This window comes from Chiloscyllium punctatum, chromosome 11, assembly GCF_047496795.1.
Source record: "Chiloscyllium punctatum isolate Juve2018m chromosome 11, sChiPun1.3, whole genome shotgun sequence".
NCBI classification, from domain to species: Eukaryota; Metazoa; Chordata; class Chondrichthyes; order Orectolobiformes; family Hemiscylliidae; genus Chiloscyllium; species Chiloscyllium punctatum.
The window spans coordinates 1908071-1924123 of record NC_092749.1 but is presented as its reverse complement, the minus strand read 5'-3'; the positions used below and the strand labels follow the sequence as shown (position 1 = coordinate 1924123).

Sequence of the window (16053 nt, the reverse complement as noted above, 5' to 3'; positions counted from 1 at the left end):
GTCCCATATCCCTTGATCCTTTTAGCTGATTACCACATGCCACCCTCCCTCGGCTAATGAATCAGTATTTCCCTATGTTGAATAACACTTGGAGGAAGCATTGAAGCTGGCAAGGGTGCAAAATGTGTTCTGGGTGGGGAACTTCAATGTTACCAAGGCTGGTTTGGCAAGAGTGCTCCTGATTGAGCTGGTTGAGTCCTAAAGGACATAGCTGTTAGGCTGGGTCTGCAGCAGGTTGTGAGGGAGCCAATAAGATGGAAACATATGCTTGACCTCATTCTTGGTAAAAACAATAACTGTAGATGATGGAAACCAGATTCTGGATTAGAGTGGTGCTGGAAAAGCACAGCAGTTCAGGCAACATCCGAGGAGCAGGAAAACATCGATTTTCCTGCTCCTCGGATGCTCCTTGACCTCATTCTTACCAATCTGCTGGCTTCAGATTCATCTATCAGTGGTCATTAAGAGTGACCACTGCAAACTCCTTGTGGATACAAAGTCATGTCTTCACTTTGATAATACCCTCTATCATGTTGTGTGGCACTATAACTGCTAAATGGGATAGACATTGAACAGATCTAGCAACTCAAGACTGGGCATGCACAGTGTGCTGTGGGTGATCAACAATAGTCGAACAATACTTCAGCAGAATGTGCAACCTAAAGGCCTGAAAAATCCCCACTCAACTAACAGCATTCAGCCAGACGTTTGACACTGGTTCAATGGAGAGTGCAGGAGTACATGACAGAAGCAGCACCAGACATACCTGAAAATAAGATGTCAACCTGGAGAAGCCAACAGGACTACTTGCATGTCCAACAACATAAGCAGCAAGTGATAGTCAGAACTAAGCAAAATAACAACCAATGGATCAGATTTAAGCCCTGCAGTCCTGCCAGATCAAGTCATGAATGGTGGTGGACAATTAAATAATTCACTGGAGGAGGATTTTCATGAATATTACCATCCTCAATGATGAAAGAGCCCAACACATCAGTGCAAAAGATAAGGCTGAAGCACTCTTAGAAATCTTCAGCCAGAAATGCCAAGTGAATGATCCATTTTGCCTCCATCACAGATGCCAGTTTTCAGCGAATTCGATTCACATGATATCAAGAAGTGGTTGGATAGTAAGGACAGCGTGGTGCTGGAAAAGCACAGCAGGTCAGGCAGCATCTGAGGAGCAGGAGAATCGATGTTACAGGCATAAACCCTTCATCAGAAAAAGGATAGTGCAAAGACTATGGGCCCTGACAACATTGCAGTAATGGTACCACAGACTTGTGTTCTAGAACTTGCTGCTCTCCTAATCAAGCTGTTCTAGTACAGTTACAACACTGGCACCCAACAGACATGCAACTATGCACAAAAAGCAGAGTAAATCCAACCTGGCCAATAATTACCCATTAGCTATGTTCAATCATTAGTAAAGTAGGGCGGTTCAGTTCTGCTACTGTTGATCGCCCACAGTGCCTCATGGATGCCCAGTCTTGGGGTGCTAGATCTGTTCAACATCTATCCCATTTAGCAGTTATAGTGCCACAAAACACAATTGAAGGGATCATCAACAGTGCTATCACGCATCACCTGCTCAGCAATAACCTTCTCACTGTCACCCAGTTTGGGTTCTGCCAGGGCCACTCAGCTCCTGACCTCATTACATCCTTGGTTCAAACATGGACAAAAGAGCTGAATTGCAGAGGGGAGACCAAAGTGACAGCCCTTTACATCAAGACCACAGTATGGTGGCTCAGTGATTAGCGATGCTGCCTCACAGCACAAGGGAACTGTATTTGATTCCAGCCTCTGGCAACTGTCTGTGTGGATTTGTGCATTCTCCCCGTGTCTGCATGGGTTTCTCCCTGTGCTCCGGTTCCCTCCCACAATCCGAAAATGTGCAGGTAAGAGGATTGATCATACTAAATTGCTTATAGTATGCAGGGATATGCAGGTTAAGTGGATTAGCCATGGGGAAATGTGGGGTAGGGTGATAGGGTCGGGGTTGGGTCTGGGTGAGTCAGGGTTGAGTCTGGGTAGGATGCTCTTGGAGGGTCGGTGTGGACTCAATGTGCTGTAGGAGTTCTATCAAAAGTTCTATGAAAGATCCTAACCAAATATTCACATCAGTATTTACCAGGAAGAAATACATGGAAGCGAGGGAACTCAGTGAAATAAGTAGTGAAAAGAGTCCACGTTACAGGAAAGGGGCACCCGAGGTCTTCGAACATATAAAGGCAGATAAATCCCCGAGACCTGATCATGTGCATCCCAGGACATTGTGGGAAGCTAGGGGAGAAATTACCAGGCTGCTAGCAGAGATATGAGCTGCAAATGTGTTGCTAGAAAAGCGCAGCAGGTCAGGCAGCATCCAAGGAACAGGAGAATCGATGTTTCGGGCATAAGCCCTTCTTCCTATGCCCGAAACGTCGATTCTCCTGTTCCTTGGATTCCTGAAGAAGGGCTTATGCCCGAAACGTCGATTCTCCTGTTCCTTGGATGCTGCCTGACCTGCTGCGCTTTTCCAGCAACACATTTTCAGCTCTGATCTCCAGCATCTGCAGTCCTCACTTTCTCCTGCTAGCAGAGATATCTTTATCATTGACAGCCGCAGTTGAGGTGCTAGAAGACTGGAGGGTGGCTAATGTTGTGCCATTATTTAAGAAAAGTTGTAAGGAAACCCATAGAACTACAGACCAGTGAACCTAACATCAGTGGGGTAATTTTCATAGGAATAGTAGCAGAGGTAGGCCATTTGGCCCGTCAAGCCTGCTCCATCATTCATTAAGATCATGGCTGATCTATCCATCGTCTCAGCCCCTCCTACCTGCATTATCCCCATAACCTTTAATTTCAATGCAAAAACCCATCCAAATGTGTTTTGAATATATTTAATGAAGCTGTTTCTGCTGCTTTCTTGGATAGCGAATCCCATAGATTTACTACTCTCTGGGAAAAGCAGTTCCTCCTCATCTCTATCCTAAATCTACTTGCCCTAAAATGAGGCCATGTCCCTTAGTTCTTGTCTCACTCACCAGCAGAAACAATTTGCCTGCCTCTATCTTCTCCTTCCTGTTCATAATTTTATGTGTTCTATAATATGCCCCTCACTCTTCTACATTCTAGAGACAGGATCAACATGCATTTGGTAAGGAGAGCACTCTGCCTGTATTCCTGATGAAGGGCTTTTGCCCGAAATGTCGATTTTACTGCTCCTCAGATGCTGCCTGAACTGCTGTGCTTTTCTAGTGCCACTCTCATCTAGACTCTGGTTTCCAGCATCTGCAGTCCTTGTTTTTACCTATGCATTTGGAAAGGCAAGGACTGACTAGCGATAGTCAGTGTGGCTTTGTGTGTGGGAAATCATGTCTTACAAGCATAAGTAAGTTTTTTGAATTGGTGAGCAAGAAGATTGATGAAGGCAGAGCAGATGTTGTCTACAAGGACTTTAGCAACGCTTTAATAAGGTTTCACATGGTAGACTGGTTAATTTGGTTAGATCAAATGGGATCCAGGGAGAACTTCCAATTGGATACAAAATTAGCTTAACATTAGGAGACAAAGGATGGTAAAGGGTTGTTGTTCTGATAATTTCTCTTTCTATTTTCTATTAACAGGCTTGAAACAAGTGGTATGCCGCAAGGATCGGCATTGGGTCCGCTGTTGTTCATCATTTATATAAATGATTTGGATAAGAATATAGGAGGCATGGTTAATAAGTTTCTGGTTGACACCAAAATTGAGGTATAGTGGACAGTGAAGAAGCTGATCTGAGAAAGCAATGGGATTTTGATAATTGGGCTAGTGGGCCTAGGAATAACAGCTGGCATTTAGAACATAAGAACCTAAGAACTAGGAGCAGGAGTAGTCCATCTGGCCCTTCAAGCCTGCTCCGCCACTCAATAAGATCATGGCTGATTTTTTCATGGACTCATATCCATTTCCCGTGCTCTCTTAATTCCTTTATTGTTCAAAAAAATATCCATCTTAGCTTTTACTGAAGTAGTGTCAACCACTTCATGGGCAAGGAGTTCCACAGATTCATAATCCTCTGGGTGAAGACGTTCCTTATTAATCCAGTCCTAAATCTGCTCCCTCTAATCTGGAGGCTATGCCCTCTTGTCCTAGTTTCACTGCCAGTGGAAGCATCCTCTCTACTTCTATCTCATCAATTCCCTTCATAATGTTATATGTTTCGATAAAATCTCCTCTCATTCTTCTGAATTCTAATGAATATAATCCCAGTCTACTCAATCTCTCCTCATAAACCAACCCCTCAACTCAGGAATAAACCTAGTGAATCTCCTCGGCACCTCCTCCAGTGACAGTACAATCCTTTCTTAAATAAGTAGACCAAAACTGCACACAATACTCCAGGTGTGGCCTCACCAGCACCTTGTACAGCTGTAGCCTAACCTCCCTGCTTTTAAACTCAATCCCTTTAGCAATGAAGGACAGAATTCCATTTGCCTTCCTAATTGCTTGTTGTACCTGCAATCCAACCTTCTGTGTATCATGCACAAAGACACCCAGGTCCCTCTGCATAGCAGCATGCTGTAACTTTTTACCATTCATGTTATAATCCTTTTTATTGTTACTCCAACCAAAATGGATGACTTCACATTTATTAACATTATATTCCTTCTGCCAGACCTTAGTCCACTCACTCAATGTATCTATGTTCCCCTACAAAGTTTCACAATCCTCTGCACACTTTGCTCTGCCACTCATCTTAGTGTCATCTGCAAACTTTGACACACTACACTTGGTCCCCAACTCCAAATCATCCACATAAATTGTGAATAATTGCAGTTCCAACACCGATCCCCAAGGCACACCACTAATCACTGATTGTCAACCAAAATAACACACATTTATCCCTGCTCTTTGCTTCCTGATAGTCAACCAATCCTCTATCCATGTTAATACTTTACCTGTAACATCATGCATCCTTATCTTACGCAGAAATCTAGGTACACCAAAATCTCTTGTGCAGAAATTTAGGTACACCGATGTCCACCTAGCTCGTAATTCTTCATTGAATTCCAGAAGAGTTGGTAAGCATGACCTGCCCTTCATGAACCCATACTGCGTCTGCCCAACGGGGCAATTTGTATTGAGTTGCCTTGCTATTTCTTCCTTGAATATAGACTCAAGCATCCTCCCCACTAGCTTAGTTCAGATAAATGCAAGGTGTTGCATTTGGGAAGACAGGCCAAGGCAAGACTTACGCAGTTAATGGTAGAGTCCTGGGGAGTATTGTCAAACAGAGAGATCTAGGAGCTCAGGTACATAATTCCTTGAAAGTGATGTCACAGGCAGTCAAACCTGCTTGCCTTCATTGGGCAGAGCATTAAGTACAGGAGTTATGGTTCATATTTCAGGTTATGGCTCTACAAGACATTGGCAAGGCCACATTTGGAGTACTGTGTACAATTCTGATTGCCTACTTTTGGAAGGATGCTATTAAACTGGAAAGGGTGTAAAAAGGATTTACAAGGAGGTTACCGAGACTAGAAGATTTGAGTTACAAGGAGAGGTTGGATAGGTTGGAACTTTCTTCCCTGGAGTGTAGGAATCTGAGGGGTGACCTTACAGAGGTTTATAAAATCATGAGGGGCATAGAAAAGGTGAATAGCCAAGGTCTTTTCCCTAGGGTAGGAAAGTCCAAAACTAAAAGTGAGAGTGGAAAGATTTAAAAGGGACCTGAAAGGCAAATTTTCATAAGAGGGTGGTGCATATATGGAACAAGCTGCCAGAAGAAGTGATGTCTCATTTGGACCAATGAATTCAAGATCATTCATTAGATTTACTGACACTATACCACTCTGATCTCAAATATGCTGACACCAAAACTAGCCCCTATTATTCAGCAGAAAGTCATAAACTTTGATGAAATAACAGAAGAAAGATATAATGACAGGGGCAATGCCATAAGTAATCAATATCTTAGGAATGAGTCAATGAGTTAATGGGAAGTGACATTTTTAGATGAACACTGCCTTTAATGGCAGTGCATTGAGAATGCATTATGCTTAAGCCAATTAGAAAATAGTCACATTTCACTTTGATCAATCACAGTGCAACAACATTAGTGATTATATAAATTGAAGCGACTGGAACAAGGTCAGCCAGATGGACTTCCTCGAATATGAGTTCCCTGATTGGGGTTGTTGACTTGGCCCAATCAAGGAGTCCTGGCTGACAGATATAAGCAGAAGTGTCAGGGGTTCTGTTCACTCTAGGAGTTGGCTCAGAGGTAGCTGGGTCAGTATCAAGTACTATGCATGTCTAGATAAAGGGTGACTTATTGACTGGATACTGACCTTTATGGAATTATTTTAGGGATGTGAGAAAAACAAAACCCTTAAAAGATACGCTCACAACAGTTGTCTTTGAGTTGGGGTGAGCATTCCTCGCATCATGTCACTATTTGGGAAGCTTGACTTGTTTGAACATGCCATCGAAGGCTGGGCCCAAGTATGTGGAAAGAAGGTGTTCATTTTTCCAGGCAAATGACATTGGGGCAGATGAAAGGCAACAAGTAATTCTCCTGACTGTTTGTGGACCTGCAGCTTTTTCTGTTCTTAGAAGTGTAACTTTCACTGAGCACCAGATACTAAAACCTTTCAAGAATTTATGAATTTAACTAAGGAATATTACAACCCTATGCCTCCTTTAATTCTGAGACATTATCAGTTTCACTCTACAGTTCGAAAACGAGGAGAATCTGTGTCGCGATGTTTGATGAAGTTAAGATGACTGGCAGAGGCATGTGACTTTGATTTGACCCTTAATGAGATGCTGAGAGACACTTTAGTATGTGGGATTAATGATGTAACCACGCAAAAGTGCCTACTCACTGAAGCCCAAGTGGACTTCAAACAGACATGACAATTGATTTTGTCATTAGAAAATGCGGCAAGTGGAGCATATGAATTAGAATAGAAGAATTCAATTTATTGTCACGTATACTCAAGTACAGGAGTACAGTGAAAAGTTTACAATGTCAGCCAAATGGTGCCCCCTTAGGTACAAAGTACCCAGGTACATATCTTAGGTACAATGTAGAGACAGAATGTTACATTACTTTATAGTTATTCATTGCATAAGTTCGAAAAATAAGCAATAAAGATAAAAAGATAAACATTACACTGTGTAAAATGCCTCATAGCTGAAGCCCAACTGGACTTTGAACAGGCACCTAACTTTGTCATGACAAAATGGGGGTTCTGATGAAAGTGAACACCTTCGCCAGACCAAATGAGCTTGTGGAATACAGGCAGTTCTGCTATAATGCCGCTGTTGTGTTTCTGTGATTCTGTGTTCCAGAAAATTGTGCAACAGAGATAATGAGGACTACGGGAAAAACAGGATTAGAGGCAAACCATCAAAAATATCAATCAAAATCAAAATCAAAATAATAGTTAGCCTAACACAAATGATAGCACAGTCAAGCAAATTTTGACTTGTTGTAGCTGACCTGTTGTGTGGTACTGTATAGTGCAATTCAACAGAATCTTCAACTGATTACTCTTGATTAGCATCTATACCTGCTGGCTGCACTACATTCTAGCTATAGTCTGGATCAGAGTGGTGCTGGAAAAGCACAGCAGTTCAGGCAGCATCCGAGGAGCAGGAAAATCAACGTTTCGGGCAAAAGCCTTTCATCAGGAATACAGGCATTCTAGCCAGTCTTCTGGTCCCATCCAATGATAACACTGCAGAAGTCAGACCCTAGAATGAAACCTGCCTTGGGCTGAATCTTAATTTCTTTCACTAACTGTCAGTTTTGTCAAGTTTTTTCACAGGTTTCACATCATGATGCTTAGGGACGTCTATCCCCTTATTTTATATAAACCTGCCTGATTTATTACCTACCCAACCCTTTGGGGTAGGTAATAAATGGTGTCTCTCTCGCACATTCTGTGGTGCAGTACCATCTTTAGAAAGATACTCAGACAAGAGCTGTCAGTCCGGAGCTACCCTGCATCGTTCCTGACATTGGCCCTAGACGTGGCAGACAATGGAAAATTGCTGCCTCTCATTGTTGGCAGGGACATAGAGATGCTGCTGATGGGAATGGGGTGATGCAGAGGCAGGATGTCTTTTTCTCCCAGGTCAACAGAGGATGCCAACCTACTGGAACCATGCCAACCTGGACCTTGGTTACCATCCAGGCCAGTACAGTCTCAACAATCTGAAGGAATGCACAGCATGTAAGAAGAAGATCAATGACCTTCTCCAGTCTGCCAGTGAAAGTGCCACCGTTTTCTCATTGATACCTCACTCTCACTCTATCTCAGCTACTGTATCCACCATTTCCTGCAACATCTTACCCACTCATTCTCATCCTTGCTAACATCTGACCCCAACTAATCCTGGATCTCTTTTGCACAGCTCCCTCACCCCCTCAGCACATTTCCATACATGCACCAAAAGTAACAGTGTGCCACCCATCTTTCTCTCCCTCACCCACTATGTGCAGAATTTCCAGACTCTGACCACCCTGAGCAGCTGACTGACCTTGTCGAAGCCCCTGTACTGGTATTTTTTTGCAGTTGGTTACCATGGTGATTAATTACTGAAACAGATTCGCAATGAGTCTACAGGTATTCTTTTACATCTAAACATATTTTTTAAACAAAAAGAGAAAAAAAGCTCTTAATACAAACAACAAGCCCAAGTTTCAAACTGTGTCCTCAGCTCTGTCCTTTTACAGCTAGTCAACTCCAGGAAAATTTCACTCTTATCTCTTTAAGTTTTTAAATTAACAGATTGCTCCCAGCTTCTTGTCCTCAGGCTGTAGAGACATATTCATGATGCTTTTCGAAGTTCAGCAGCACAAACATTTCACAATACCTTTCATGAAGCTCTTCATGAGAAAGCACTCAAGCTGACTGATCACACAATGCTGACGCACAGTCCAGTCCTCCATGTACCACGACATGTAGTGCCAGGGATGACAACTGTGTAACAGCGAACGGGAATTCGCTTTATAAGAAAAAGATCAGCAATTCACAAATTGTGTTACAGACAAATCATGTTTAACAAACGAGTATTATAGGAGAACTACCTTTATCATTTGAGTGAATGCAATTGCATAGCCTCACTCAGGCATATCCTGAACAGAGAGACTCTAAGGTAAAAACAAGGACTGCAGATGCTGGAAACCAGAGTCTAGATTAGAGTGGTGCTGGAAAAGCACAGCAGGTCAGGCAGCATCCGAGGAGCAGGAAAATCGACATTTCAGGCAAAAGGCCTTCATCAGAAATAGAGGCAGGGTGCCTGCAGAGTGGAGAGATAAATTTGATGAAGGGCTTTTTCCTGAGATGTCGATTTTCCTGCTCCTTGGATGCTGCCTGACCTGCTGCGCTTTTCCAGCACCACTCTAATCCAGAGAGAGACTCTAAGTCAGCCCACAGTAAAATTACAAAACAAAGCCAAACCTTGGCAAAACAGTTAAAACTTTCTCAAGGATCTGGGCCAGCAGGCCATTGTAGTTGCTATTGGTATGCTGACTCAAGACAGCCAAAGAGTCCCACAAATAGTAAGAGAACTCATAGGCCAGTATCCAGGAAAGAGCACATCCTGGAAGTCCACCAACAGCTGGTTTGGAACAGTTAAATTGCTCAGCAACATCCAAATCAAAACAAATCAAAATAAACAGCTGGTTAAATGGTCACTCGGTTCTAATGGAGGTCTATACTGGAGCACCATTTCAGCGATCACAGAACCACGGTGGCTCAGTGGTTAGTACCGCTGTCTCACAGTACAGGGGCCCCAGGTTTGATTCCAGCCTTGGGTGACTGTCTGTGTGGAGTTTGCACATTCTCCCTGTGTCTGCATGGGTTTCTTCTGGGTGCTCCAATTTCCTCCCACAGTCACAAAGATGTGCAGGTTAGGTGAATTGGCTATGCTAAATTGCCCATAGTGTTCAGGGATGAGTGAGTTAGGTATATTAGTCAGGGGCTAATATAGTGTGGGGTGAATAAGTCTGGGTGGGTTACTCTTCAGAGGGTTGGTGTGGACTGGTTGGGCTGAAGGGCCTGTTTCCACACTGTAGGCAATCTAATTAGAACCAATCTCTAACAAAATTCACTCTATGCTTCAACCCTTTAAAAACTAAAAAAATTGCAGATGCTGGAAATCAGAAGCTAAAACAGAAATTGTTGGAAAAGCTCAGCAGGTCTTGCAGCATCTGCGGACAGAAATCGGAGTTAGTGTTTCGTGTTGAGTGGATCCTTCTTCAGAACCCTTGAGTTTGCCAGGCTGAGATCCTATACCAGGGAACGCTCTACAGATTAAGGATACAACTTTGGTTCCAGTCTCGTATGGGAATCAGTTACCACTGATTGTAGTAAAAACTCAGCCCAAGCATGATGAGGTGAAATTGGCTGAGAAAAATTCAACTTGGTTGGCTCAACATTTTTTGATTAGAAAATTGCTGCTCGGGTGAGGTCCTACTTGAATACCTGGATGTTTTTCAGCAAGGTTATAGGGACTTTAAGGGGGCCAAGATTCCATGTTTCTGCAAGGCCCACTCAATGCTATTTGCCACCAGTTAAAGTGGCCTTTGCAGGGTCAATTTGGCTGAATTTGTCATTGTTCTTTCCTCTGCCTTGGTCGATGTTGGGCTTCATTCATTTTAGTGATTTGATATATAATTGACAGTGATATTATGGTCATTGTTATACTCATAATTCCAGATAGTTTGAACTCAAATTTCACCATCTGCTGTGGTGGGATTTGAACTTGGCTTCCCACAGTATTACCTGGGTGTCCGGATTGCTCTTTTTAATTTTTTCATTGGATGTGGATGTCGCTGGCTAGGCCAGCATTCATTGCCCATCTCTAAATGTCTGGAGGGCAGTTATGAGTCAATCACATTGCTGTGGGTCTGGAATCACATATAGGCCAGGTCAGGTAAGGATGGCAGTTTTCTTCCCTAAAGGACATTAGTGAACCAGATGGGTTTTTCCAACGATTGACAATGGATTCATGGTCATCATTGACACTTCATTCTAGATTTTTCAAAAACTGAATACAAATTTCATCTGCTGTGACAGGATTTGAATCTGTGACCCTAGCATATTGTCTGGGTCTCTGGAATAACAGTTCAGCGATAATACCATTAGGCCATTACCTCCCCCTAATCACTTGTCATTCTTCTTAACTCCGATGAATACAGGGCTAGCCTGTCCAACCTTTCTTCATAAGAAAATCCACTCATTGCAGGACCCAGTCTCAGGACCCTTCTCTAAACTGCATCTAACTGCATCATTTAAACAAGGAGACCAAAAGTGTACAGTGCTTCTGAAGTGCTCTCACCAATTCATCTGCCTCCAACTGCAGCAAAATATCCCAACTTTTATATTCCCCTCACCTTGGAATAAACAACATTTAATTTGCCATCAAATCACAATACATCGTGAATCATCTGCCAGAACTCAGAGATCCCTCTGTACATTCGAATTCTGCAATTCTCTTCATTTAGATGGTGAGGAAGACCATGGGACATGCCATTTCATGAGGTTACAGGTTGTTATTGTATATAATTCTAATGTTTATAGTCCACAGTCCTTCTGGATGTCCAGCTTTGAGTCGCTATACCTGTTCTTTATCAATCCCATTTAGTATAGTGGTAACATAATAACACAAAAGACGATGTCTGCTTGGTGAAGACAGAACTTTCCAGAAGGATTATGTAATGGCCACTCCCATCAATAGTGTTATGGATTGACGCACTGTAAAAGGTAGATTTGTGAGAATGAGGCCAAGTAATTTTTGTCATTATGTTCGTTCTTTCACCTTTTGCCACATGCCAGATGATCAGTAACAGTGCTATGCACCTAATTCTTGGTGGTGAACACTGAAGTCCTCCTTATCCAGAGTACAATCTATGTCCTCAATAGCCCCAGTGGTTCTACTGAATGGTGTTCAAAATGTACAGATTCACCAAGTGCAAAAGGGAGGGTGTTAGTAAACATTTCCTTGCCCATGTTTGACCTGATGCCAAAAAACCTAATGGAGTTCAGATTCTATTTTGGAGGTTCATAGGGATGGTGACAAAGGATTATGTTGTCATGGGCTCAAAGGGCTGAGTGGCTCGATCCTTGTTGTAATGACTCATGGATTCTTTCATATTAGACTGTTGCTTAATTACTCTGTGTGAATACTCTCTCACTGTTAACCTTTGTCCTCAACTATTATCAAGGAAGCCGTGACAGGGTCGATGGGACCAGGTGTGTCTACATTATGTCATGGGTTAATGCCAGACAGATCTGTCTGCTCTTGTTCTCCTTACAACTAAGTGACTTCCTCTAACACCAGAGAGCAGTTAAGTTTTGTGCATAATGAAAAATGAAACTTTTGCAAATGAGTAATTCACCTTTATAAGACATGCTGGGTGAGAAATTAAATAGTATCTTGTCTGATTTTATAACAAGAATGAAGAACGTGGGCAAATTTGAGACGATGAACTCACAACATGACCTTAAAATACAACCAAGAACTGCAGATGCTAGAAATTTGAAACAGAAATTGCTGGAGAAACTCAGCAGGTCTGGCAGCATATATGGAGAGAAAGCAGAGACAATGTTTCAGATCCATCGATGCTTTATCAAAACTCAATGAAAGGACTCTGATGAATGGTCACATGACCCAAAACATTGCTTTTGCTTTCTCTCCACAGATACTGGTCAGTTTCTTCAGTAATTTCAGCTTTGTCCCATTGTGACCTCCTCTGCAAATTGCCAAATTGGAAGGCGCTGCCTTTTACCTTTGTTGGTTGCTCACCTGAAACAGGTGTTCAGTACCTGTTTCAACCCGGTTCAACCTTCATGAACCGAAGTCCAAACACTGCATTTAGGTCCCAAATGAAATTGGCATAACGACAAGCCAACAAATATTAAGGCGCTACTTTTCTTCACCATTAAAATAAACAAAGAAAGTGTCAACAGACACACAAAATTGACTCAGTGAACTGTGAAGGAAAACTATGAACGTGAGGAAAACCAAGCATATTAAAGACACTTGGGAGGATCTCACCCAATTCCCTGCACATACCTGTTTTCATCTTCAAAGACTCCCTCTGGCAACAAGTATAATGCTTCCTTCTTTCTGACTTCAATTACCTGTCATAAAGATCAACAAACAACAAATCATGAAATGAGGAAGAGGAACATTCTGGTGGGAACCAGAGCAGTTGGTAGGAAGCAAAATGACTGAGGAGGAGTCAGATTCTAGGGCCAGTAAGACTAAAAGAAGAATAAACAAAGAGAGGCGACTGAACATAGCAAGACTGGTGGTCTGAGGTGTATCTGTTTTAATATGAGGAGTATGACAGGTAAAGCACATGACCTTACAGCTTGGATTGATACATATAACTTTGATGCCATGGTTATTGAGAGAGGGACAAGACTGTCAGCTTAATGTTCTAGGATTAAGAGGTTTCAGATGAGATAGAGGGGGGATATAAAAAATGTAGGGGAGTTGTGTTACTGATAAGGGAGAATATCACAACTGTATGAGGGAGGACGCTTCGGAGGGATCATCCAGTGTGACCTTATGGATACTGGTCAGGAATAGGAAGGGTGCAATCACTTTGATAGGATAGCACTTCAAACCTCCCAACAGCCAGTGGGTGAGAGAGGAACAGCTTTGTGGACAGATTGTAGAAAAATCTAAAAACAAAAGGGCTTTTGAAGTAAGTGATTTTAACTTTCTCTACATTGACTGGGACTTGCTTAGTACCAGGGGTTTGGATGGGGTGGAATTTGTTAGGTGTGTCTAGGAATGTTTTTTGAAACAATATGTAAATAGTCCAATTAGGAAAAGAGCCATACTATACCTGGTACTGAGGAATGAGCAAAGCCAGGTCATCAAAGTTCCAGTGGAAGAGCATTTCGGGAACAGTGACCATAATTTTGTAAGTATTAACTGATGGATAAGGATAAGATTAGTCCTTGAGTGAAAGTACAAAATTGGGGGAAGGCTAACTACCATAAAATTAGGCAGGAACTGGTGAATGTAGATTGGGGGTGGCTGTTTAAGGGTAAATCCACATCTGTCATGTGGAAGTTTTTAAAGGCCAGTTGATTAGAGTTCAGGACCAGCATCTTCTTGTGAAAATAAGGACGATAAGATTCAGGAACATTGGATGTCAAGAGGAACTGAGAGCTTAGTCAAAAAGGAAAAGAAGGCATACTCAAGGTTTCGGAAACTGCATGCAGAGCCCTTAAGAATATAAAGATAGCAGGAAAGAGCTCAAACAAGAAATTAGGAGGGCTAAAATCAGCCATGAAATGTACTTGGCAAACAGGATTAAGGAAAATCCCAAGGCATTTTATACGTATATAAACAGCGAAAGGGCAATGAGGGAAAGGGTAAGTGCACTCAGGGACAAAGGAGATGAAATTTAAGTGTGGACCGGATGAAGTGGGTGAGGTCCTTAATGGGTACTTTGGTATCACAAGGGATAAAGACGTGGTAGATGGTGAGTCTTGGGAGGGGTATGTTAATATTCAACAGCATGTCAACGTGAAAAAGGAGGAAGTTTTGGGTCTTTTGAAAAGCATTAAGGTAGACAAGTACTCAGGACCTGATGGGATCTATCCCACAATGCTGATGGAAGCAGGTGAAGAAACTGATGGAGCCTTGTACGAAATCTGTTTCCATTTTAATCTCAGGAGAGGTCCAAGAGGACTGGAGAATAGTCAGCATTGTTCCTTTGCTTAGGAAGGGATAATCTGGGGAATTACAGGCTGGTGACCCTTACATCAGTGCTAGGAAAATTATTGGAAAAGGCTCTTAGGGATAGGATTTACTCACATTATGAAAAATATGGACTTATTAGCGATAGGTAGTATGGCTTTGTGAAGGGAAGGTCCTGTCTCACAAACTTGATTAAGTTTTTTGAGTAAGTGACCTAAAGATGAATGATGACGGCAAGGCAGGTGTTGTCTATATGGACTTTAGCAAGGCCTTTGACAAGATCCCTCATGGCAAGGTGAAGTCACATGGGATCCCCCAGTGAGCTGGTAAGATGGTTACCAAACTGGCTTGGTCACAGAAGACAGACTGTAGCAGTGAAAAGGGTGTTTTTCTGACTGGAGATCTGTGACCACTGGTGTTTCTCAGGAGTCAGTACTGGAACCCCTGTTGTTTTGAAAATATATAAATGATTTGGAGGAGAATGTAAGTGGCCTGATTAATAAGTCGGCAAACAACACAAAGATTGGGGAAGCTGCAGATATGAGGAGGATTGCTAGATGATACAGCAGGATATGGATAGGATGGATTCTTGGGCAGAGAAATGAAAGATGGAATTTAATCTGTACAAATGTGAGATTTTGGAAGATCTAATGCAGGGGGGAATATACAATAAATGGCAGGACCTTCAATGTACAGAAGATCAAAGTATACAGGTCCAATGCTCCCCGAAAGTGGCAACACAAGTGTATAAGGTGGTCAAGAAGGCATATGCATGCTTGCCTTAATCGGTCAGCGCATAAAATATTAAAAAATTGGCAAGTCATGTTGTAGCTACATAGAACGTTAGTTCAGCCATATTTGAATAATGTGTAAAGTTCTCTACATGAAGAATGTGGAGGTTTTGGAGAGGGTACAGAAATGGTTTACTCGGATGTTGCCTGGTTTTGAGGATATTAGCTGTGAGGAGAGATTGGACAAACTTGATTTGTTTTCACTTGAACATTGAACGATGGGTGCTGATCTGATAGAAGTTTACAAAATTATGAGAGGCATGGATAGAATACAAACTCAGTGTGTATTTCACAGGGTAAAACTGTCAACTACTTGGGGTGGAGGTGCCCGTGTTGGACCAGGGTATACAAATTCAGAAGTCCATAAGACCATGAGACATAGGAACAGAAATTAGGCTACTCAGCCCATCAAGTCTGATCCACCACTTAATCATGGCTGATGAGTTTCTCATCCCCATTCTGCTGCTTTCTCCCTGTAACTCTTGATCCCCATGATATGCAAGAACCTATCTATCTCAGTCTTAAATATACTCAATGACCTGGCCTCCAC

The 16053-nt window shown here is 42.3% G+C and overlaps 1 protein-coding gene across 3 annotated transcripts in view; it reads right to left on the bottom strand.

Annotated features, from left to right (window-relative positions):
- The window catches only part of LOC140482671 (protein EFR3 homolog B-like), a 207068-nt gene that overhangs the window by 60395 nt on the left and 130620 nt on the right, over nt 1-16053 (bottom strand). For all 3 annotated transcript variants that reach the window (XM_072580177.1, XM_072580178.1, XM_072580179.1), the window contains exon 17: nt 13066-13133. In XM_072580177.1, the coding sequence (XP_072436278.1) occupies nt 13066-13133 (68 nt within the window). The remainder of the gene's footprint in view (nt 1-13065; nt 13134-16053) is intronic.